The sequence below is a fragment of the Ascidiella aspersa genome, chromosome 6 (genome assembly GCF_963924565.1).
Source record: "Ascidiella aspersa chromosome 6, kaAscAspe10.2, whole genome shotgun sequence".
In the NCBI taxonomy this organism is placed as follows: Eukaryota; Metazoa; Chordata; class Ascidiacea; order Phlebobranchia; family Ascidiidae; genus Ascidiella; species Ascidiella aspersa.
This window is the reverse complement of record NC_139452.1, coordinates 14,669,575-14,693,613: the sequence shown is the minus strand read 5'-3', so window position 1 is coordinate 14,693,613 and position 24,039 is coordinate 14,669,575. Positions and strand designations below refer to the sequence as shown.

The 24,039-nt window shown below is 36.5% G+C and overlaps 1 protein-coding gene across 1 annotated transcript; it reads left to right on the top strand.

Moving 5' to 3' along the window:
- Positions 1-1,651: 1,651 nt before the first annotated feature.
- On the top strand, positions 1,652-23,535 carry LOC146140070 (tetratricopeptide repeat protein 13-like). The gene is made up of 24 exons (XM_083391278.1): positions 1,652-1,833; positions 3,403-3,527; positions 3,841-3,916; positions 4,112-4,182; positions 4,621-4,791; positions 5,907-6,026; positions 6,227-6,420; positions 6,665-6,806; positions 7,451-7,555; positions 7,691-7,760; positions 8,532-8,650; positions 8,995-9,032; positions 9,753-9,846; positions 13,329-13,458; positions 14,111-14,162; positions 14,465-14,551; positions 15,431-15,505; positions 15,977-16,052; positions 16,732-16,850; positions 17,274-17,409; positions 17,606-17,688; positions 17,916-17,994; positions 18,061-18,140; positions 22,524-23,535. Exons 1-24 carry the CDS (start codon positions 1,692-1,694, stop codon positions 22,636-22,638), a joined length of 2,499 nt encoding a protein of 832 aa, XP_083247404.1. The 5' UTR covers positions 1,652-1,691; the 3' UTR covers positions 22,639-23,535.
- The last annotated feature ends 504 nt before the right edge of the window (positions 23,536-24,039 follow it).

Below are 24,039 nucleotides of genomic sequence, written 5' to 3'. Positions count from 1 at the left end.
CATATTTACACCGCATAACGCGTTTGATAATTTGAATGTTGTTTTCGATGTGTTTTGCTCCACCAAAGTTGTTTAAATAACAGTTTATTAAATTCCGATTCGCAAAATTAGCAATTGCGTAAAATATGTGAATCTATAATTAAAATTTGTTTAAATAGGAGTTTTGTGGTTTTCAATCTATTACATGTTACGAAACAATTAGGTCTAGGGAACACTGTTAATGTTCAACAATAATTCTGAGCATTTTTACGCATTTCTCGCCAAACAATGTTTTAGATGTTGGACAAACAGTGCTTTATTGGGGGGTCCGGGGAAACTCCCCCGGAAAAATTTTTGCGGCCACGCCCTTTAGATTGGCTTAAAATGGTACCAAAATTGTTTTAACAAATGTCAACCATGTCATTTTACGAATTTTTTTGCATTTTTTTATTGCAAAATCAATCACAACAGAACAAAAAATGACTAGAATTTTTGTTTGTGGTGAAACAATTGCTAAATAAGTACTAAAAAACATGATTTCATTGATTCACTCTTTTGAAAAGCAAAAAAATCAAAATTATTCTTTGCCTTGGACTTAATAGCTTATAAAAAAAAATTCAATAAAAATTGTTTGTTGTTTTGTTTGATTTATGAGTTACTTAATGTAGTGCATCATTAAACTAGTTTGACATATGTTTTTATAACATATTATCAACTCATACACATCTAAAAAAGATTGCTAAAATTACCTAAATATTGCTTCAAATGTCCAAATTTTGCATTCCACCATGTTTGCCTTGTGTTTATCTGTTGCATCAACCATAATACAAATAGCCTATTACTTATAATATTGAGCACAACTTTTCACATTTAAGTTCAACAATTTACGTAAAACATAACGACATTTAGCGTTTACAGTCGAAAAGCCTTCAACTGAAACAGTAACATTTTAGTTTTTCTGAAAGTTTGGATTAGGGGTCTAGGCCCCCACTTGGCTACACGCATGTTTTATAAGAAACCCTCTATAAGAAACTGAGTACTCGGATTTCTCGAAACGAACAATAGTTTTTTTTGTTCTATTGTTCTCTGAAACAATAGAAAACAAAAATGTAAGAAACTTTTAGTACCAGTACTCGGCTTTAGCCAAGTTTCTTATAAAAAAAAGCGTGTACAACACTGCTTTATGACTTCCGTCGCATAATATTTAACGATGTGAAAGCAATGTATCATTTTTTCATGAAAAGGACACTTTTGCCTCCCCTTGCCCCCTCAGCAAAGGGCAGGAGGGGCACTTGAATCCCCCCCCCCCCGCGCCACCCCACTCCGGGATCCCTGGGGGTAGGCTAAAAGCTCTTGAGAATTTCAATATTGTTTAGATTGCAGCGACCTATCTTCATTGGTCAATAAAACATAAAGAAATGCATAGATATTTTACTTTTTTAAGGAAAAAACAAAAATATTTCATAGTTTTTAGGGCAATAGTTTGCCGGACATAAAAAATTAAATTTGCTGGCCTAAATTTAGTGACCTCTGCAATGGACCAGAAATACAATCGTTTGGAAAAATAGTTTGTTTTGATGTTTTTATGTTTCGCTTCGCTTGAGTAAACATATTGTTTACTTGAACCGGCGAATGCGGCAAGGACAGCTGATTAGTTGTTTGTTACCTTCTATACTTTTGCTGTATTGCGTGCAATTTTTACAAGAATTGCGATGAATTCACTACTAAGGTGTTCTAAATACGTGCCCTTGTTTATTGCGTTCAATATGCTGATCGGTTGTGCAATGTGCCATGTTACCGAGGTAACGATTTGTGATTTCGGTTCAACTTCTTCAGACTGTAATCTCGAAAGAGGTAAATGCTGTTATATACTAAATAACTAAATCATAGCTTTCTTGTTACTCTTAATTGAATCACGACTCATACTTTGTATTACATAAACAAACTCTCATATTCAATATTTAAAAAAAAATGTCAACCTTGTTCATCATCACATTAAATCAGCGTTTTTTATACTTCTTATTTTTCCTTTATTGATGTTAGCACACTGCAAATTTAAAACTTATATGGGAGGTGTTTTAGAATCCTACCACCTCTTCGTCCTGTAGTTTATATTGCTATGAATACTTGTGTTAGGGTGTGAGTTTGGGTGGATCAATTTGTTATTATGTTTGTTCTCTTACATTTATTTCTTCCTTGCAATTCAATTTTGAAAACTCGTTTTGTTACTGTAAAAAAGTGGTTGGATTCTAGACCAGCACCCATATTTGCAGCATCCTTTTTACAAAACAATACAATAATAGCTTAATAATAAATTGCAAAGCCAAAAAGGTCGAGTAAATCGACAGCATCTTGATTCCAGGTTGGAAAGTAAGTTTCCCACTCAGCCATGGTCATAGCTGCGCATTTCATGTGAAATTAGCGTAAAATGCGGTCAGCCGCGAAAAATCGCTCAAACGCGCAAAACTTTTATCGCGCTAATGGTTTTCAGTATAGTATTCCATTTTCAGCCATGCAAATTTTACAAATAACCTTATTACAGTCGCGCAAATTTGGGCGGAAATGTTATTACAGCCGCGCAATTTCAAGCTGCAAAATCGTCTCCCCCGCCCAAAATCCAAAGTTTCCAATCTGGCCTTGATTAAGACGTTTCAATACGATCTCTGGCGTCCCATCTCTTATAAGTGATGCTTGAATTGCTTCTCAGTAACATTAACTGAAGATGATACAAGCTTGTATTAAAATGTCTTATTCAAGATGCTTTTTGGCTTTCCAATTTATTATATTAGCTACACTACAGTTCCGTGCATAGTGTACCCAAATTGAATAATAATTTGGTAAGTCGCGAAACTTTTGAGTATCTCTCGAGGCCCACAGTTTAAAAATCCCCGAACTAAGCAATTTAATAACCCAACATAATAAAAAGGTAAATGTCTTATTTGAAAATACATTATTAGATAACAGTGCAATATAATTCAAACTTAACATTATAATTCAAAATTTACAATCCTTACTACACAATATGGTAATTGATAAATACCTTAATATTATTCTTTAATGCATAGTGTAAAGTTTCATATGCTTTGCTAGCATAACACCTTAATATTATTCTTTAATGCATAGTGTAAAGTTTCATATGCTTTGCTAGCATATTTGTAGTACAAATAGTTTTTTTTCCAAAATCACAAGTAGTTTTGTGGCAAACTACTCTCCATACAGTTTGAGAAACACTGCATTAAATGTTTACTTGGAGATTTAAACTGTTTTTAGTCTGTTTATGTTGAAGTGCATGCAGTGTTTTCTAAATTTCTCTTGGGGACTGCACCTCTCCTACAATTTAAACTAAAAATATACTTTGTCCATGATGTTTAGTATAGTTTCAAGCAAATTAATTGCTATTATTATTTAATTTGTACTTTTTAGGGAGAGTGTGGGAGCTTCATACAAATTTATGCAAGGAAGATGCACCTCCTTGTAATGATAATACAAATTTTGGGAGAGCTTTTCCTAGATGCGATCCTGAATTTCTTGACAATGACAAAATAGCGGTACTTAACTTAAATTGTATAAAAATCATACTCTTTACATATATACAGAGAGGTCTTGTTTGACATCAAACATGTATTATTGTATTAGTTGTCAATTGTCATAGACTTATAGTACAACTTTTAGAAAGTGGAATGTTGGGTATATTTATTAGTTAAAGTTTTCAGGTTCTGCCTATATTGTTTATTTTAGTTGTTGGAATACATTAATCAATTTTTGAAATATATCATTAATTTTTGTGTCTTAGTATGGTCTATGTACATTTTGTGATTCCTGCCATTTGCCTTGTCGATTTGTTTTGATAATATTTTTTAGCAATATGCTGTGCAAGTTCAAGCAAGAAACATGCTCCCAATGGTTTGTGATAATTCTGATGATAATTTACAGTTGGGTATGTTAATTCATATAGCTCACTATAAAGTTTTATTACAATGTTGTTCAAACATCTAATTTACTTCAAATTTATTGATTTATTAACTTAAATTTTAGTCTGCAGAAAACTGCCTCATAAACAGCCAACCTGTAACAATGCAATTAATTTAAAAAATTGTCCTTTTTATTATTTAAACTTGATTTTATCTTTTAGCTGTTGGCATTGTGCTGCTGAAAAGTCATTTTGTGGACGTTGCAATTAAACATTTTACCATGGTTATTGAGGTATCAATTGGTTTGTTTAGGGGTTATACTTTAGTAGCACTGATTTATAGCAGTATGCAACTATGTGAAGTTTTGAAAAATATTTTCGAACATATTTATGCCTGTTTTGTTTTATATCTAACATAAAATTTTCAATATTTTAAATATATATATATTAGTTAAAAGGCCATCTTTTATGAATGGGTTATTTATAAAATTAAACTGTTGTTAACTTTTTCTAAACCATAATACCAGGTGTGGTAATTAACTACTTGGTAAATTATGTTGTAATGCCACTGTAAGAAATATCTCCTTAAAGTCACCATGTCCATATTAATAATTCTAAACAATTTGTTTTGGTATCAGTGTTTGTCTCTAAGTGACTAAAACCGGTTTTGAAACTAGGCAATAAATGATGTTCATTGCCATGCTTGATACTACTTTTTTAAATGTTTGCAGAAAGCTGGTGATGATTCCTGTGCTGCTTTCTATTTTGGTAGAGCCCAGTGCTATGCTGAACTTGGTTTGGAACATCCTAACAGTGCTGCCCATGCCTTGTCTGATTACACCAAAGCACTACATGCTGCTAAAAAATCTGATGTTCTTCAAATTTATGAAACAAGAGCTGATGTAAGAATAGTTCAACATTTAAATTATTTTCAAATAAGTAGTATTTAGTATGGCCACACTACCAGGCTTTCCAAAATAGAAATAAGCTCATTACGATGAGAGTTTTTAGGTTTATAGGAAGTATTTGTTATTTCGTTTATTTTGCATTGATTGTAGCCTTCACAATTTTCGAATTGTTATATTATTTTACTCATATATAATAAACTACATTGGCCAAATAAGGAATATGTTATACTTTACCTGCTAATTATAATGCTGACAATGTGTCTCATCCCTGAATGTTCTCAAAATATTGTGTCTGAATAAATTTGCATCTTTTTGGCAGTTATATGTATTTTTTTCAATTGACTGGGTTGTGATCGCTGTAAAGTTTTTTTAAATATAAAGGCTAAAAACATGTCAAATCCCAAAACAAGTTTTGCAATGCGGAAAACAAAGATCACTTAATTTGAAGTATTCAATCTATGAGTGGTATGTTATTACAGTTAGGCGTTGGAAAGTCCAAGGAAAAGTATCACACCAAATTGAACAGGCATATACATAATATAACGCCGATAGTATTGCTACTAAACGATGGAGCAGCAAAATAATAGAAACTTGTTGTAAAACTTAACTTAACAGACGTTATGGCGACAGACATGACAACAGTATACAATTACCCAAAACAGGGTTTCTTGTTTTTTTAAATTTGCACAAGCCGATAAAACAAACGACTTCGATGATAAATTTGAAAGCCTACGCTGTAGGTTTGTAGCTATTCAAAGGGATGTTATCTTCCAACTATAGTATATCCATAATGAGGACAGCTACTGTTATTTATGTTTTTTTAATTTAGGCAAATTATTACATTAAATTTATCGCGTAGCATGTAATCAATTAATCTTCTGTAGCTCACAGTTATAGTTGGAAAAATACAACTAGGCCATTACTGTCAGAGAAAGAGTCGCATATAAAAAGTAAACGTACTTGTTCGCGTTGTTGCGCCTTCATTTCGTTTGTTTAATTGTTTTTACATTGACCCACTACATTTACAGAATCACAGATCTGTGACAGAATGTCAACAATTATTAAATTTAATTATTTGTCCGCCAAACAAAGTATTTAATATGTTTTAGGCTTTTCAAGCCCTCGGCCAACACGGACATGCGTACAACGACTACTCTGAAGCTATAAAAAAGTCACCGACTTCAGCTCGACTCTTTCTTTTGAGAGGAATAAGTCTTGTCTTTATGGATGTATGTTTTTTTCTATATGTTTTTATATGATTATATATATATATATATATAATTTCTACGTGAATTATATTATTTTAACCAATTATTTAACGTCCCAATTTATTATCGCGCTACCACATAAGTTTTATTAGCCTTCATGTTTAACTCAAAGCCGGTTGATTGGCAGATGATAAAAGTAGCTTCTTCCTTCCAATTGACAGCGTCATCGAGCGGCCTACAGGGACCTACAGGAGTCTCTGAGGCTAGAACCAAACCAAATAACGGCGATGCATTACCTCACAACCTGCCTGTTCCACATGCGGCAGTTTGACCAGGCCATACAAGTTTTTAAAAACATCTTGGCCCTGAAGCCTGACCACAATGAAGTCTACGAGAGTATGGCTCAGACTTACAGGTACTCGTTTCAATATAATTACCCCAGGAGTTCTACGTAATTTTTTAAAAGCCCCTTTTTGTTGTACCGGTACCATATTTTTTTTATTGAACCTAGCAAATACTATGCTCTTCCGAGGAGACCATTTTTGACGTTTTGTGATTGTTATTAACAAAAACCCAGATATTTTCGTTAAACCGACGCGTTTTGTGGCGTCACCGCACACTATCGTGGCTGACCTTCACTTGTTGTCGCGAAATTGCAGAGAGGTTGGTGACTTCAAAAAGGCGATCGAATACTACAATAAGGCACTAACCTATCATCGCAACAACGCCGTCCTTCACCAAAGAAAAGCAACGTTGCTGTACAACACGGGGCAACTAGAACAAGCTTTGGAGTCCTATAAGGTTAATTTTTTTATATCATTTTTAAATCGTTTTTTTTTTTCAGTGCCGTTTTGCTTGGTGTATTTGGCTGAGTCGGTGTGGTGCCTATGGGACATCCTAATAGCCTGCCAGTTTTTTTCCGGCCCAAACACTTGGAACTATACAGAAAAATTAATACAACATTTGTTACCGCACATAAAAAAACTGTTCTTGTAGTCACGTTGTCAGAATGAACATATGTTAGTTTACTATTGAGCATCGGAAACGCTGCCAGCGGTTTGTTGTTTTTTGTTACGATTCCAAGCAAGTTATTATCGTGGCATGAACGTATCTCGATGCGTCGTAATAATTCATGCAGAACCTCATTCTCATTGATATGGCTGTTTTAGCTTCAATGTTAAGTGTAATACCATAGCGTTATTCAGAACCTCGTTGTCATTAATATAACTATTTTACCTTCTATTTCAAATGTAATACCAGAACCTTACCAATAGAAAAAAAAACCTGCTTGTTTTTGCGACATTAAATTCTTGATAATGCACAAAACGATACAACAAACCATTTAACCTGGTGTATAAACAGGCGTATATTTTTCCAATGAACGATCAGCTGAATAACCCCTTTAACAACCACAATGACATCGATCACTACTATTTTTTTTACAGAGTTGTGCGGCATTAGACCCTTTCAACATTTTGTGCAAGTTTATGAAGGGAGCTTGCTACGCCGGTATGGGACAATTCTATCCAGCCATCAAAGAAATGACAATGGTATACTCTTTTTACTTCCTGTTTTTTAGTTGTGTCACTGTAGGAGTGCGCATTCCAGAATGAAAGATTAGATCCACTATAGATATTGTCCCCCATAACTTCATCAGTAATATCATTCTACTATTCTGTTTCCAGGCGAGTTCCGATCGTCCAGTGAGACAGCCAAAAGGTGACTACATGTGCCCCACAACCATGTTTTTAAGAGGTTGGTGCATGGCGTTTGCTTTTAAAGATAATCTTGTTATTCTCCACATCACTTTAGAATGCTTGTATGGTAAATCTGGACATGTCAATTGATCGGTGATCAATGTTAACAATATAAAAACTGACTTTAAAATCCGGCCTCCACGTTTCAGTACCTATTACAGTGCCCAATTTGCAGTGCACGCTGTTTTCAAAATGACTTGACTTAACTTAGGTGTTTGGGGCAAAATGATTGGGCTTGGACTTTTGGGCAAATAACTTGACTTTAGTCATTTAAACAAAATACTTGGGTTGAAATTAAGTGTTTCATTAAGCAATTTTTCGTTCAAGTCGGTTATATATCCTAATTTTTTTAACATAAAACAATTTACTTGCCTTTTTGGTATTTTTTAGTTACGCTATTGCTCTTTATCGGACGAGCTTACCCATTTTTAATAGCTTGGCGTGTATTTTCTATAACAAGGACTTGGCTTGGAATTGACTTGCTTTAATTATGACTTGACTTGTTATTTATTCAAAAAGACTTCACTTGGACTTGGCTATTCTACATATGACGTGACTTAGACTTAATTTATTTTACACATGACTTGGACTCCAGTCATTTCAAAATGATTTCTTTACAACACTGCCAATTTGTTATAGTCCTTAGTACGAAACGCTGGAGAGATGTTAGCCTGTCATAGCAGCCTAGTTCAATGCTTAGCAAAGCAGAATCTGTCATGCTATCCTAACGAAAAAATCTATAATCTTATGCGTATTAACTAAACTGCAGAATGGTGCCGCTACATCCACTCGCATTTGGACGATTCTGTCGAGCACTTTTCGGCCGATGAAGATCTAACGCCTGGATTTAAAGAAAACTGGTCTTACGACCTGCCCTTCAGTTTGCAGGTTTTATTAACGGTCGTTATATTATTATTTGTTAATTGTGCTAAAGTAAAGGAGAAATACCGCTTGTCGAATCGGGCAACAATTTAACAACAACGCATTACACCCTATGTTTCCTTTCCACTTTTCGCTTGGGGATTTGCTATAGTATACAATCACAAAAACATGCATCGTTCATTTATTCCCCACATAAAACCCAGAAAATCACAAACTTGATGTTATTTATTAATTATCCACGCCGACAACAATGTGTTAGGTTTAAAGTTGCAACAAAACTAGACGTTAAATTGATATCCTTTTGAAAGCAACTCATATTACTAACTATGGTTTGGTTTTATATTTTCTAGAACTACACCGAACAGCCTGGATTGCAACCCCATATTAGGTAAGTTAAGCTCGGCTTATTCGCGTTTTTTGTACAATAATTTCACAAAAAATGTGATTTGGAACAACAATTTTGAACATTGGAAGTTATAACAGAAAGACCGTACGTTAAGTTTTGCTGTGAAACTGCAAAACGTCAAACAAGTATGAACAACATCTGAATCTGAAGTATACTTAGCTCGATAAAAAAGCATATTTTATTCTAACCATAACCTTTTGATTGAGAAATAAGTGGTGTTATTGTGATTGGTACCTGCGTATGCGATCAATCATTCAAAAATGATTATGTATGCTTGCATTATTGATCAACAGATTCGGCGAGTCTGCGATGGCTTTCCATGTACTATGTTACCTAGGCTGTAATCGTTGGAAAAAACAGCTTCAGAAGGGCTACATTACAGTGGTTAACAGTTTTAACACATGTGTGTGTGCAATTTGTGCATGTTTGATTGAAAAATGAATATGAAAATACTGGTATACATACGTCGGCGTTTTTTTATCCTCAGTAGCATGCCAGTCCTCCTCGCTTTTAACGCGCCTGTTTTTGCTTTTTAAGGCCGTATAAACAATACCACACCAGACATACCGGACATTTGCTGGATGGTTACGGAAGCTGTGTGCTGGCCACCCACCCGTTTTTGCCTCTCTTGACTGACTGTAGTCATTTTGGCATTAACCAAAACTGTATCACTTATGATTTCGGTTGCTTTTGTGTTTTTAGAGACATCACGGCCTCGCCTTGGAATCGCCTTTCTGATACTCGCCAGAAACTGCTCTGTTACGCATACAGGACAGGGAAGGCTGCAGTCGCACAGGTTCGTGGAAAACGGAAATCGTTAGTGTCGCGGTCTCCAATACCGTGATTATGTTCTATGTGATTTTATAGGCTACATCGGATTAAAACCGAAAATCACTTTGCATAATGCGTATGGTGTGGAATTTGTCGTCCGCAGCTCTGAAGTTGTAAAACACGGCAACCAAAAAGTTTTCCATCACTATACCTTAGCCCAGGGCTTCCCAAACTTTTTCGCTCGCGACCCCTTTTAATCTCCTAAAAATTTTCGCGACCCTTCACGGTTAAAATGATAAACAGTGCGAAATATGCATTTGTGATAATTATTGAAAGGCAGAAACTGAAAACAAGCTACAGATGCTCAAAGCTTACTACATTACGATTACACGATGGTAGCTTAATTATTGCAAACAAAACAAAAAAACAAACATAATAATTCAATGTGATGGGTGCGACTGCTTTCTGCTACAAAGCAAATCCAGCCTTGGCTCAATTTTTGTTAATGCTGGCCTCAAGGCGGTTTCAATGTTACTCAAGCTGGAACGGTATTTTGTTTTGATTGCTGTGAATGTTGAAAACGCTGACTCGCACAGATACGTCGAGACAAACGGTAGGAGTGCGGTTACTGCTGAGTCAGATAATGATGATAATGATGGATATTCCGCTTTAACGCTAAGACAAAAAGTGTGAAGCTTTTTTCCAGAAAATTCAAGCCGCAACTTCGAGTCAGAAGATAGATCAGCAAGCTCTTCCTGAGATTTAAGAGTGAGGTGCTCAGTACTTCAATCTAATTTGGTATTGTTCAATTCTGGAAGAAAATACTTCTGAAACTGTTTCAACAGATTTGACAAATGGTCGATTACAAGAGGCTTAATAACGTTTGATTCCACATCATTGTTAGCCAAAAACTCTTCTGTTGATGAGAACATTTCAAATGAATCAGTTTCAACCTTTTGTTTCCAGATGTTTAATTTTTTGATGAACGCTTCAATTTTAGATTTCAGTGTAAAAATATTGGTGTTTTCTCCTTGGAGGGACAAATTAAGTTCGTTCAGCTTTTCAAGCAAATCTGACAAATAGCATAATTTCAACAGCCAGCTGTCATTGCGAAGATAGCAGACCAAGTCTGAATTTTTTTCTGTTAAAAAAATCACGACTTCATTTTTCAACATTAATAGCCTTTTTAAAGCTTTGGCTTTTGAAAGCCACCTTACTTCACAACGCAGTAAAAGAGTCTTAAACTCCGATTCCATTTCACCACATAAATTTGCAAAAATACGGGTATTGAGTGCACGACTCTTAATAAAGTTGATAATTTTCACAGCATTTTGCACAACAGCATTTAGATCAGGAGAAATTTTTTTAGCTACGAAGGCCTCTCGATGAATCATACAGTGTGTAAAAGTAATAGGCGTATCACTCACAGCGCGCACTCGTGCATGAAACCCAGCTGTATGTCCTGTCATCGCAGCAGCTCCGTCAGTACACACACCAACACAGTCCGTCCAAAATAGCCCCACTTCCGTGAAAAAATCATCAACCTTTTGAAAAATATCCATCCCAGTAGTACGTTCATGCAATGGTTGACAAAACAGTAAATCCTCGTGAATGTCGTTATTGTAAATGTATCTAATATATGACAAAAGATATGCGATATTGGTAATGTCCGTCGACTCATCAAGTTGAATGGCAAATTTACGGCTTTCTTTAATTCGTAGAATGAGTTGCTCGCGTTGATCTTCGCTGATTTCGGAAATTCGCCTTGACACAGTATTGTTTGACAATGAAATTTTTCTCATTTCATTAGCCTCTTTTTTTGCCGTGAACAATTGCGCTCATTTTAATTGCAGCTGGTAGAATTAGTTCTTCGCCGATGTTGTAAGGTTTCTTGCTTTTTGCAATCAACAAGGAAGCCTCAAACGATGCTCTTGTATACTTCCCTTCATTTACAAATTCACTTTCAAATGATTGTCTTTGTCTTTCCGATGTTCGCAGTAAGCGACGAAAAAACTCCACAGGCTTGTTGCTATGAGAATCATGCTTGGTTTGAAGATGTCGTTTCAACTTCGCAGGCTTAAGACTCTCACTTGCCAACACTTGATTGCAAATCAAACAAAATGGACGGTGTTCATTGTTTTCCGAAATGAAAGTGAAACCATATTGCAAAAAACTTTCGTTATACATTCTCTTTTTGGCATGACTAGCCTCGTTTTTCTCATTGAACTTGCGCTTTTTCAATGTGCAAGTCGCTGTTGTATCTGCCTCTACCGCTGCTTCAACACCATCTGCCGTAGGCTTATTACCCTTATCGTTCGATTTTTTTAACCAGCTATCCATTGATTATTTTTTTAATATTTAGCTACTAGCATGCACTGCTTTAGTTTAAACTGTGTTTTTAGTAACATTGCTAGCCGCCCGACCCGCAGAGTTATTGCGTCATAAACCGAGTTGACGAAACAAAAAGTTATGCATCCAGCTGTGCCACGTGATAACGTTCGTCCGCTGTCAATTACGAAGTCCCACTATTTAGTAATAGAGCTCAACCTATTTACGTAGAATATGTTTTGCGTAACTACACCAGTTTTAGCAACCGTGTTTCGAATTAAACTTCTGAAAACTTGGTATACCCTCTGCGACCCCTGAAGTTCGTTACGCGACCCCTTGCGGGGTCGCGACCCCCAGTTTGGGAAGCCCTGCCTTAGCCTATAGTGACTTTCAACCTAGAGGTCGCGGCACTTAAGGGGATCAAAAAAGTTGTTTTTTATGGGTTAATAAACACCAAAGATAATGGGAAAACGATATACATTATAAACGTTGGACAATTAGTAAAGTATGCACCAGTAGATCTTTTCCGATACCAATGCATTCGTTTTTAAGAGGTGAGTAAAACACATATTCCCTTAAGTTTGTACGTTTCTCGCAAATAACTCAATTTAATTGGGTTCGTCCTTTTTAAAATGTGTGGTAGCAATTTAGGTTGCAAATAACCTACAGCATATTTAACGAGCAACGATGTTATACTGAATTTTTTGTTACCGATATTTGACGCTAACCTTAAACTTCATGCGTATTCTAGAGTCGTTTGGAGCCCATATGGAAGTTCCTGTAAAATAATAATAAAACAGATTGTACCACACTGCCTAAGCCGACTGATTTGATCCACTGGTGTGAAACAGTCGTACTTACTGTCTACGCGCACATATACAAACTGGTCTATCCACCAAAATTTGGCAACTACAAAGTTTTTAGCTTTATTTAAATTTAGAATTAAAATAATAAGTGTTTTTTAGTTTTCCGTGATTCGACTAGAACTAAATTTACCGTATTTACGACAACTAGGAATAAAACTAAAATCCGAACTAGAATAACTTTTATTTCAATTTAAAATCAATTTTATAAAAAAAGTCCGACTGAGAGACAAAAAAAAACTCTGTTGGACAAAGTTGCATAGTTCAAAAAAATTGAAATTAGGTCACAACCACATACTTATTTTCATCGATGTAGAGTACTTACTTCGCCTCGGACGCGATCCACGACAGACGAGTCCACCTCATGTTGGGAATGGCAACGGTCGAGGTCGCGCAAACCGTCATGGAGTTCTGGTCGGCGCCAAAAAGCTATCGGAATAAGGACGGTATGTGTTGAGTCAGGGTGCGTAAAGATAATCCGAGTTTATTCTGCAGCCTCGCGCGAAATTTCGGGCTACGGACAAGGTGCTACGATATTTTTTGTAGTGTTTCTTAAACTTTTTTTATCGCGGATTCCTAATTTTTTTTGGTTTCGCGTGGACCAACATAGGCAGGAAATTTAAAAAAAAGAGTCATAAATTGACATCACAAAACAAATAGACTTCAGAAATACGCTGATTTTGGCCCAAAAATGTTAAAAGTGAAATGGAGTCTAAATACGTTAAGTGCAAAACCGTTTTATTTTTAATTAAACTATTTTCATTAAAAAATGATTACTTCTTAAATATGCACTAATATTTAAATTTGGCCTTCATGGACCCCATAAAACTTGTTCACGGACCCCTAACGGGTTCATGGACCCCAGTTTAAGAACCCCTGGCTTAAAGCTATTATAGCAGGGGGCAGCTGACATAGTGAACCTGGCGTTTTGTTCCTAGCACAGTATCTTTTAACTGCCTTTTATTGATGTCCAGTTTCTGCTTGAGTATTGTTTTCAATCAAAGCAACCAATTTTGTGTGCTATTGGACTTGATTTTTCTTTTTCCAAGCTGCTTCATAGTGAAATCCAGCTGCTTTATCTCTTGTTTTTGCCCACAGGTAAAAGGTTTACTTGGAAGGATGCGTTCGACGTTAGCGTTAAGTGGATTAGGTATGTTTATTAACAAATTAGTGTCATATAAAAAATCATAATAACAACCTATTGCTTTGTATTGTGCATATTGGTAAATTACCTTGTTTGTCGTAACTACTTAAAAATGGTATTGTAAGTGTACACGACGACGAATACGTACAGCAGTGCTTTTCAACCTTTTTAGCTGGCGAAAAGTTTTAACTGCCAGGCTTCAGTTAGTATCAGCTTATTATAAGGTTGATAGGCCAACCGAAATAGCTTCACATCCCAACGACCAAAATGCACTAACATTAATGTTATCACACAGTAATGTTTTCCAGGTTTGTTGATTTAAATCTGCCTAGTTTTTGGATGGACAACGCCAACGAACTGAGTAAACCCTACACCCAGCAGTTAATTCTAATTCAGTAAGTATGTGTAGTGCGCATGTAATTTAAATGTTGGATAAACAATTTGCGCTCTGTTTGTTTAACCTCGCGACACAGCTGATTTTTATTCGGCAATAATTTCAATAAAAAAACTAGCGAGTGCCCTTAAGCAAAATTTGGATGTTAATGTTAGGTCTGCACTTAATTCGTTGATCTGCGACAATATATTTTAAACGCCAAAGACTGAATGCCTAATATTACGTAAATCGCTAACGACACACGCATGTGCACCTACAAAAAATGTTAAACCAGTGCATCCAATTTGGTAAAAAGTCCTATACGCATTTAATATTGCGAAACATATTCTAGGCTGACCATACCAGAACTATGTTAACGTACCGAGATGAAAAGGGTGGTTACATCATTTATTAAGAACATTGTAGGGAGGACGGACTTTGGCAGACTTTATGTTGACTTTTTGTCGGAATTTCGCCAGAACGAGTGCTGATTGCAAATTTTAATTTAATACAAACCCTGCAAAAAGCTTGGCTTTTAAGGTTGGGAGTCACGCAATGATTTTAGGGGTCGGTGGTGGGTTGACACCAATTGAGACAAGTGTTACATTTTTGAAACTGCACGTTTTTCGTTTAATAAGCAAACGCAAAATCAATGCAAAACCAAACGCTTCAAAAACTCTAAATTATATTACACCTAAAATATCGCGGGGAATTTCCATAAACTCAAAGGGGTCGCAGATGAAAAAGGTATGCTGTCGAGAGTGTAAAAAGTCAAAAATAATGTGACAAGGACAACATACATAACAGTTTACCCAGATTACCTGTTGTTATAAAAGAAAATACGGTTGCCTTAAATGCTTGTATTTCCTTATTATAACCTTCTTTCTGTCTTTGATTGCAGAAACAACGAAACGAAACCGCGTTACGAAAAGTACTTATCCCCACTTTACAGACTGCTTGAACGGGAATCCGATGCGTAAGTATCAGGTTCATACGTTTGCCAAATAAACAAGTTACTATATATTAGGTTAAAACTTTTTTCGGCTGTGTAAATTGTGAATTTTCGTTTAATGATCGACAAAACTTAAAATTACACGACTGATAATAATAATAATAATAATTTGTTCAAGATTTTTAATTTAATTGACACCGTTCGCAATGCTATGTTATAATTGGCTGACTAGCTGTTGGCATCCTACTTTGGTGCAAGTTTTTGCTGATTCCAAAAGGAGAAGATAAATCGCTGTTTTAGGAATGTATTGCGGTTGCTCGGATAAATGAACAAACTGTTTCGCTTATTTCTTTACTTTTACTCTAACGCAAAAACAAGTGACACAAAATTAAAAAAGGCGTGAAACAGACAAAATTAGCCGAATAGTCAATCACAACAAGGTTTCTGTTAGCTTAACAAACTAATTCCAACCTGCATAGTGCATATATTTTCCAGGCCACACAGGGAGTTTTCTTCGCGCGGCGTCAGTAACCCCGTCGAGTATTTCCAGTACTTACTCAACCACGAGAAGGTGGGTGCCACGGTAATCTGGGATACCTTATTTAACATTTTTTGCAAGTTAACGCATGTACCCAGTTTAGGGCGCCTACATTTTGTTCATAAAAAGAGAGCGGACCGTTTTATCATGTAGACTAAAATTTCTGGCGTCGCCCTTAACGCGTGGTCGACTAATTAAGTCACAAGGTAGAAAGTATAATTACAAACGTAAATCTTACAAATTATAATATTACAAACGTTAATCTGGTAAAATAGGGCATTTGTCGAAAAGTTTTTAACCATTTTTTTAATGCTATGGATTTCGATACTACACACATATTCGTGTAACCAAAGATGAAACTGCTCTTCAGACGTTAAAAAATCGGTTTTCGTGCTTAAAAATGCTGTTATTTGCTCTATGGTCTTCGTCCTATCAATTTTTGAAAAGGTTATCAGTAGCTTTTAATTCATCTTGGTGAATTTTATCGATTTAAAAGACAAAAACAATAATTCCCCAAAAAGATTTTTTTGCACTTTTTTAGATGCCTTCGTTGCGATTCCGTTGGTGGCACAAAATTGGTTTGTGGTGTGCACAAAGGGCCTAACTTTGCAACGAGTCTATAACCTAACCATGGTTCTGCGTAAACCCAATTGTATACTCGGCCACTTTACCAAAGAAAATTATTTTTTTTGCTTTTGTGCGCTGATGACAGACGCACATCGACTACCAGACTGGCGAGCCGTACCTCACTACCGGGAGTAAGGTCGCGAGTAAGAAGGAAAGGTCGCAAAAGACGCTGGACGGATGTAATATCATCCTACAGTACGACAGGTATGTTACGCGTTGTCTAGTTAAACGAAATAAAAAGAAACCATATTTTTTTATTAAGTCCTATTTTATTGCATATTTTGGCTGGGTGCAGGTAAAGCTAAACGTTTCCTATCGCGCCTACAGATGTCGCTAGAGATTAGCCTCACGTTTGGAATTTAAATAACTGAGATTATCGGTACATAGAACGGCCTTGTCTTTGGATCAAGAAAATGGGCGACAAGCAAGGCTTAATGGATGTCATTGCAAGGAAAACGAACATAAAGAGTTTTGCAAAGAGTTTGCACCATTGCACGAAACAAACAATTACTACCGGCCTTCATTCTATAATTGGGTTGATAAAAATGTCACACCGCCTCGTGTGTGCAAAACTAAAATTGCCTAATGATGGTATCGCCAATGATTGAACGGGGTGCTTCTTTTTAGACTGCACAAAGTGACTTTGGTGTACGACTGCAAAACCCCTTGGCCAAAAGCGAAGCAGTATCACAGCGAGCTCGACTTTATCTGGCAAAAACTGGCAGACGAATACAAGAAAATCGGCAAGTCTAACGGATCTGGGGTAGGTCAACGTACTACGTTCGCAATAATCTCCCAATATTGATTTCGTATATGACCTAAATTAAAAAAATGTAAGGTAATTTTTTAGCGTTACAGCAATAGCTTTTTAATAACATTTTCTATTAAAATAGTTAAGCTTTGCAAACTAAAATAAAATAGAATCTAAATTGATTAACCTATACCTTATGTTTTACAAGAATCCAACGGAGTCTCTCATAAACTTGATTCTCTCGCTCACATATTACTTCCTCAACCTTATGCCGCTTTCCAAGGGAGCATCGTAAGTATTTTCGACTAAACGAGACTTCAAAACCATGTTGATTACCTATACGAGTCTGAATAATCATTAATCAGCTTTAAAGTAACCTCCGTACTGTGGCCAGCTTGATCCCAGTTTTCTAAAGATACGCTGCTGGTATCGTTGTAGACCCGGCAAATCCTTTCCTATAGGTAAAAATATACACAAGTGTATATTTGTTTCAACCCTGGTCTATTTTGTTCCTATAGAACCGTCGGCTACTCACTTGCCATTGGCTTGCCGCTGGCTCTTGGACGCGAAGCCAACGGAAAAATTCCCAAAGGAAGGGTAAGATCCCGTGTTATGCCTAAACGGTCGACTTCTCTTTAAATCTTAATTCGTGTTTGTTTTAAGGACTTCTTTATGGACGCCATCACGACCTTTGAACCCGACAAGTTCAGGTCGACGACCAAGTCGTGGCTCTCTTTCAAGAGGTATATTGAATAGTTTCGTATATGTATGCGTGTCGCCAAATGCTAGTTTTTTAAATTGTGTTTTTTAACCTCGCACAACCTGTGGCCGATAAAAGTCGTACATTATTTAGTAAATCACTAATACCATCCAAAAAATCACGCTATCCATGCACCTGTTGTTATCTTTACCAGGGTAAATTTAATCTCAAAATATGCATTTCACTATAACAGAAACTTCAATTCAGGCTGATTTATGCGTAACTGAATACTTTTATATTGGCGATAGCGTTGTTATGACATTTTTCTCGCAAGTAAATATAACATGTCAATAGAAATTAAAGTTTTTTGGTTGTTTTGAAGGCTATTTGACGTTGCCAAGCTACTTTTTTTGCGTCGGTGTACACTAAGTTTCAACGCGCTTGGCACGGTTTGAATAAATTTGCATCTATTTTTTGCGATGAAAAATGAATAAATTATTTTTAATTTACTCAAGAACCAGGCGGCCAAACAAATCAATTTAAATAAAATTGTCATTAATTAGTTGACTCTCATCCAATTTATTCTATTTTTATTCACTTGCAACACCACATAAGGCGTCTTCGACGTATTTTGAGCGATAAAGCCTGCTACAAATTGTGGCCAAATTCCACATCCACCTTCGACAAATCTTCAATCAATTCGTACGCCTGTTGTATGGCGACGCTGTCCATTCGGTCACGTTAATGAGACACGGCGACGGGAGTATATTTAGAAGTTGGCAGCCGCCCGGTCCCGATCTCCATTTTTTCCGCCCCTGGTCTGACCCCCTTTTCCAGGTCATTAGCATTTGCGCGATTAGCGATCGTCGAATGTTCTCGGCCGAAATCTTGTATGGTAAAACGCTTTCCGCAAATCCCGAATTGAATTAGTCGAACTCCTTTGTCGATAGACCATCGCACTGTGTTCAAGCAAACTATTTGCATTTTTGCTTCTTGCGCTTTCGTAATTGCAGAAGTGTGCCAGCATCTTCGGTAATCTTTCGCTTTTAGTTGTTTGGCCGATGTGCAGTATTATACTTCCGCAGATTAGTCGGCATTTTTAGTCTAAAAATATTTGGTAACGTCATTTTCCCTGCGTTTTTTTAACTTTACTTTCTAGGTGATATGTTTTTTTTTTGCTTTTGGGCAAGTAATCAGCTCGATCAAGTATGCAAAGTGCTACATTTAAAAAAAATTACCGGAGAAATTTCATGCGATTTGCTTTTCTCAAATGGTCTAATGCATTTTGGAATTTCACCAGAAAATTATACTATATCTCGCCAATCGGGCAAGATTTATTTTGCCCACCAGGGTTTGTGGTTAAGATCTTTCTTTTTGAATACTCATCATATATTTAATATATATTTGCAGCCTGTCTATTTCCAAGGCGGATTTTAAGCGTTACGTTTGTTTAGTATCCTTAATTGGTCAGGAACGTATTTTTTCTTACATATAACCGGGTTATATCGGTTGCCTGTAGTGTTTCAAAGGCCTTCATTGCCTTGTTAGTTCATATTTTGCACCCATCAAGGTTTAGATAAATTGCTAAGCAAATTTAATAAATATACATTTAGTCTTAAAAAATCTGCTGGCAAATATAGAAACAGTCGCCTTTTGGGTCAAATAGTTTCTAGTACTTGATTACCAAGCCCCATTATTTTATTTCGTTTTAGTCACGGAATGCTAAAGCATTTCTATATTTTCGTCGGCAACCACCAATCAAAACTGTAGCATTTTATATTTTGTGAATTATTTACAACTAAAATCGTTGTGTTTTTCACGACGTTTGTTAGTAATCTTGAAAATACGCTTGATCGAAAATGAAGCTTACTATATGCGTCGTTTTGATTTTTAAATGGCGTCGCAAGGTTATTCCGCGATCTAAAATTGTGTATAGGTATTCCATTACGGATGAATTCTTTAAAAGCAAAAAATTGAACCAATTGGTTGCATTTTTCTGATACAGTAAATAAATTAATAGGAAATATTAAAATTCCTGTGGATGATTCTGTTGATTTAGTGACTCCTCTCCCCCAAAGTTACAATTCACAACCCCCTTTAATAATCACAAAGAACAATATGGTCTATGTTGAACAACCATCTTATAGTCGTATGTTTTTCTTACGCAACTGTTCAATAGGTCCTCAATCGTGACGATCAACTTTGTCCGATATTTTACGTCAGTACATTGGTAGCGTTCTTTTAAAATTAAGAAACGATTTCATAGCGCCTATTGTAAATCATTAATCACAAATGGGGGCGATATGGCTTATGTTGAACCATCTTGTAATCGTATGTATTCCTTACGCAACAGTTCAAAAGGTCCTTCAATTGTGGCGTTTAACTTTGTCCAACGTAATTTACGTCAACATATTAACAGCGTTATTTTGCTGACCCCGCGAAACCCCCACGCCAACCCCTCTATCCCCGCAAATGTGAAAAGCCAATTTTCCGCGAAAGCCTTACGCATTACAGTACTGGGAAACGAAAACGCAAAACTCGCTGCTTCGTCGGCTGTAACGCCGCCGTCGCCCACCGCAATATGCTCGCAGTAAATCCTCGATTTCCGTTGGCCCCGATCGATCAACTTGACAAATCGGCGCGCGACGACGCATCGCAGAATTATATTGAGGCGTTTCTCGAGGCGGCCTTTTCTTTTTCAGAAATGTTGATGAACGGCGCGGAAGACGAATGTAGCAAATCTCTTTTGGCGCGCTTAGTCGTGACGCGTATAAACTTCGCTCGATCGATCACAGGCTGGCGGACAGCTGTCTTACCACGATAAAACTGTATAACGCTTTGCACGCGTTTCTTTACATTTTTTTCTCTGTCTTATCAAATTCCTGAAACATAAGAAACGTGACAATTGAGAGGTCACTGAAACGAGATATGATATAATCTTTCAACATAACGTGCTGAGATTATTGTAACCCCTGGATTTTTGAAGTTTTCAACCGCTTATTAGTATTGTATTTGGTTAGGGATACTACTTTGCGAATGTGCGATCTGTTTCTCGAATTGACACGTCTTGGCTCAATGACACCCCTTGAAACCACGCCCGTTTTACACACTCTTTTGCACATACGGATTTTTTTTTTTTGCACATACGCACATACGGATTTAAAAACCGTATTACTATGTTCATGATTTTGCTTGGCGGGCCATATGAAGTGGCACAGCTCAGAGGCCACGTTAACGGATCGTACAGGTCAGGGGTTCTTAAACTGGGGTTCCCCTTGGGGGTCCGTGAACTAGTTTTAGGGGATCTTTGAAAGTCCAATTGAAATATTAGTGTATATTTAAGAAGGAATATATTTATCAAAAAAAAAATATATAAAACGGTTTTGCACTGAATGCATTAAGATTTCATTTCACTTTCACATTTTTGAACCGAAATCAGCAGATTTATGAAGTCTATTTGTATTCTGACGTAAATTTATGACGTCATTTTTTTTGCCTACCGTGGTCCACGCGAGACAAAAATAATTTTAAGGGCTCCGCGGTAAAAAAGATCAAGAACCCCTGGTATAGGTGGACGTAACAATAATAGTATAGGCCTATTTTCAGTTTTGTTTATTTTTTTAATTAATTTGCTTAAGGGAGATTTTATTTGTTTGCAGCGCTAAAAATAACGCCCACTGCAACACGCATCGCGCCATTTTACCGCCTGTCTATTGTATCGTTTAATCGATGGCATTCCAGTGACAGGCGAGGAGAAAGCTCGCTTGTTTTCGCGAAATCTGTCACGTTTTTCTCAAAGAATGGAGCGTCAGATTGCTTAGGGTTTTCCGTTTTGCGGTCGAGAGATGTCATTCTCCCTTATCTTGAATTTTGAACAGTGAATCTTTAACGCTTGTCAAGATTTCTGCGAGAAAGCGTTTAATTACATCGGGGAATGTGAAGCGGCATAAGACGAGAGACTTTTGCGTTTTTCTCTCGGCTTATTCGGCAAACAGGAAAAAATATATTTGCACGTCGCAATCATATATTTCTCGCCTTTAATGTCTGACGTGCGTAGTTTTTACGATACCTTAAGTATTCTTAAAACTATCGCAAGTAGGACATGAGTTTGTATTTGCATGTCTCCTCTTGCTATCGGTGTGTTTTTTAACGCGACCGTTGCTGTCATGTAGCCCAACTATAATACTATTTTGCGCTGGTCTAGAATCCTACCACAGCGTCCAAACAATTATTAAATCAACGCACAATGTTTAGATTAGAGTGTGAGTTAACGTTTGGGTGTGGGGTGGTCAAGTATTATTATACTTGTCATCTACATTTAATAATAATACTTGGCCCACCCAAACCAACACCCGCACCATAACTAAAACAATGTGTTTTGCGGTAGGATTCAGCGCCCTATTTTTAGTTGGGTTACTTTTTGCAGGACTTCGAACGGCGCCGGAAGCTTTGAAAAGGTTGCCGAGTCCTTTCCAACCTATCGCAGCATGCTTGAGATTCTACACTACGACCTGTCTAACCTATGCACTTTGCCCGAGTGACCGTGGAATTCGGCACCGAATGTAACGAAATGTCCTTTTAATTGTTTTCTTTATCCGCAAATTCCGTGTCGTGAAACGTCTTGATTCGAACACGGGACACCTGGAATGTTTGTTGTAAGGCGTGTCGTCCATTTTGGATTAAGTAAGTTTCGGGCTCAACAAGACGATATTTCAATGCACTTCGTATTTCTTTTATCCCGAGCGCCAACCGTTCGCCTTTCTTCCTCTTATATTTTCTCGTGTCTGCATAACGCGCAATGCATTTCTTTCTTGCTCTTGTATGACACGTGTGCGTTTTAAACAATTATTCAGGTTTCCTGTGTTTAATTCGTTCTTTCTATTGAATGTTTTTTTTTTTATTTTGCTGCCTGTTCTTAACAGCAAACGAATTTTTAATATTTAACCTCTTGGTTAGAACGTTTGCGATTTGTCAAATGTTCGTTATCCCGGGAAAACTCGGTGCTTCACTGCGAACCGAACATTGCTTTGCACGATTCTGAATACATCGAATGTTGTTTTATAATCTAGCGTTTGACAACATTTTCTGTCCTGAAATATAGTTATTTTTCACAATCTGTGTGTTCTTAATAAGCTGCTAGCCAATGTCCATTGCGCTTTGAAACAAAAACTTTGCGCTCAAAGTAATGTAAAACTTGCAAGTTGCAAACTAGCGGTTATACATCCAAAAGGCTAAGTTTACCTATCTGAGCAAATAGTTTAAGCGGCAAGTGAAAAACAAAAATTCACCTTTAAATTGGAAATGCACTCGATTTACCTTGTTTTGGCATCGAGAAAGTCCAATTTATTGTTGATTGATGCTCTTTTTCTCCGTTTGCCATACGCTTTTACTACTGTAAAGTATCGATATTTAACGTTTTGTGAAAGCTCACCTCCCAAATTGCAAGTCATGTATCAAATAAATGCACTATTTTATTATATTTTGATATAGTTTTTTGTGTAAACTGTAAAAAAATGACCCTTAACCACATCAAAATTTGCAGTATTTCCAAGATAATCGATTTTTTACAGTACGGCAATTTTTATATGGCATACGTTCCTTTAATTCAGTTCCCAACCGGGGGTACTCGTACTCCTTGGGGGTACGAGATTGAACATCAAGGGGTACGAAGATCCTTGGGCCACAGAGCAGTTTTTCAAACAGAATTCACAGCACAGTTTTATTTTGGAATTATGAATGATATTATGCCATTACAGTCTTTGCTTAAAAACAACATTTAGCTACAAATAACTGTTGTTATTTAGTAAGAACCCTTAGTGTCTCATAACATTGCGTTTTTTTAATTGCAGATGATTTACGTGTTGCCTTAAGTATAATAATCGAATCATCGTTTATGCGAATTTTATCAATGAAGCAGCAACAAAATATCTCACTGAGAATTT

What these genes read in the sequence shown, in the direction of transcription:
- LOC146140070 (XM_083391278.1), top strand. Translation starts at nt 1,692, where the DNA reads ATGAATTCACTACTAAGGTGTTCTAAATACGTGCCCTTGTTTATTGCG. An exon ending in TAAGTCTTGTCTTTATGGAT is followed by an intron (nt 6,027 to 6,226) that starts GTATGTTTTTTT and finishes TCCAATTGACAG; the next exon opens with CGTCATCGAGCGGCCTACAG. An exon ending in CAGCAGTTAATTCTAATTCA is followed by an intron (nt 14,552 to 15,430) that starts GTAAGTATGTGT and finishes CTTTGATTGCAG; the next exon opens with AAACAACGAAACGAAACCGC.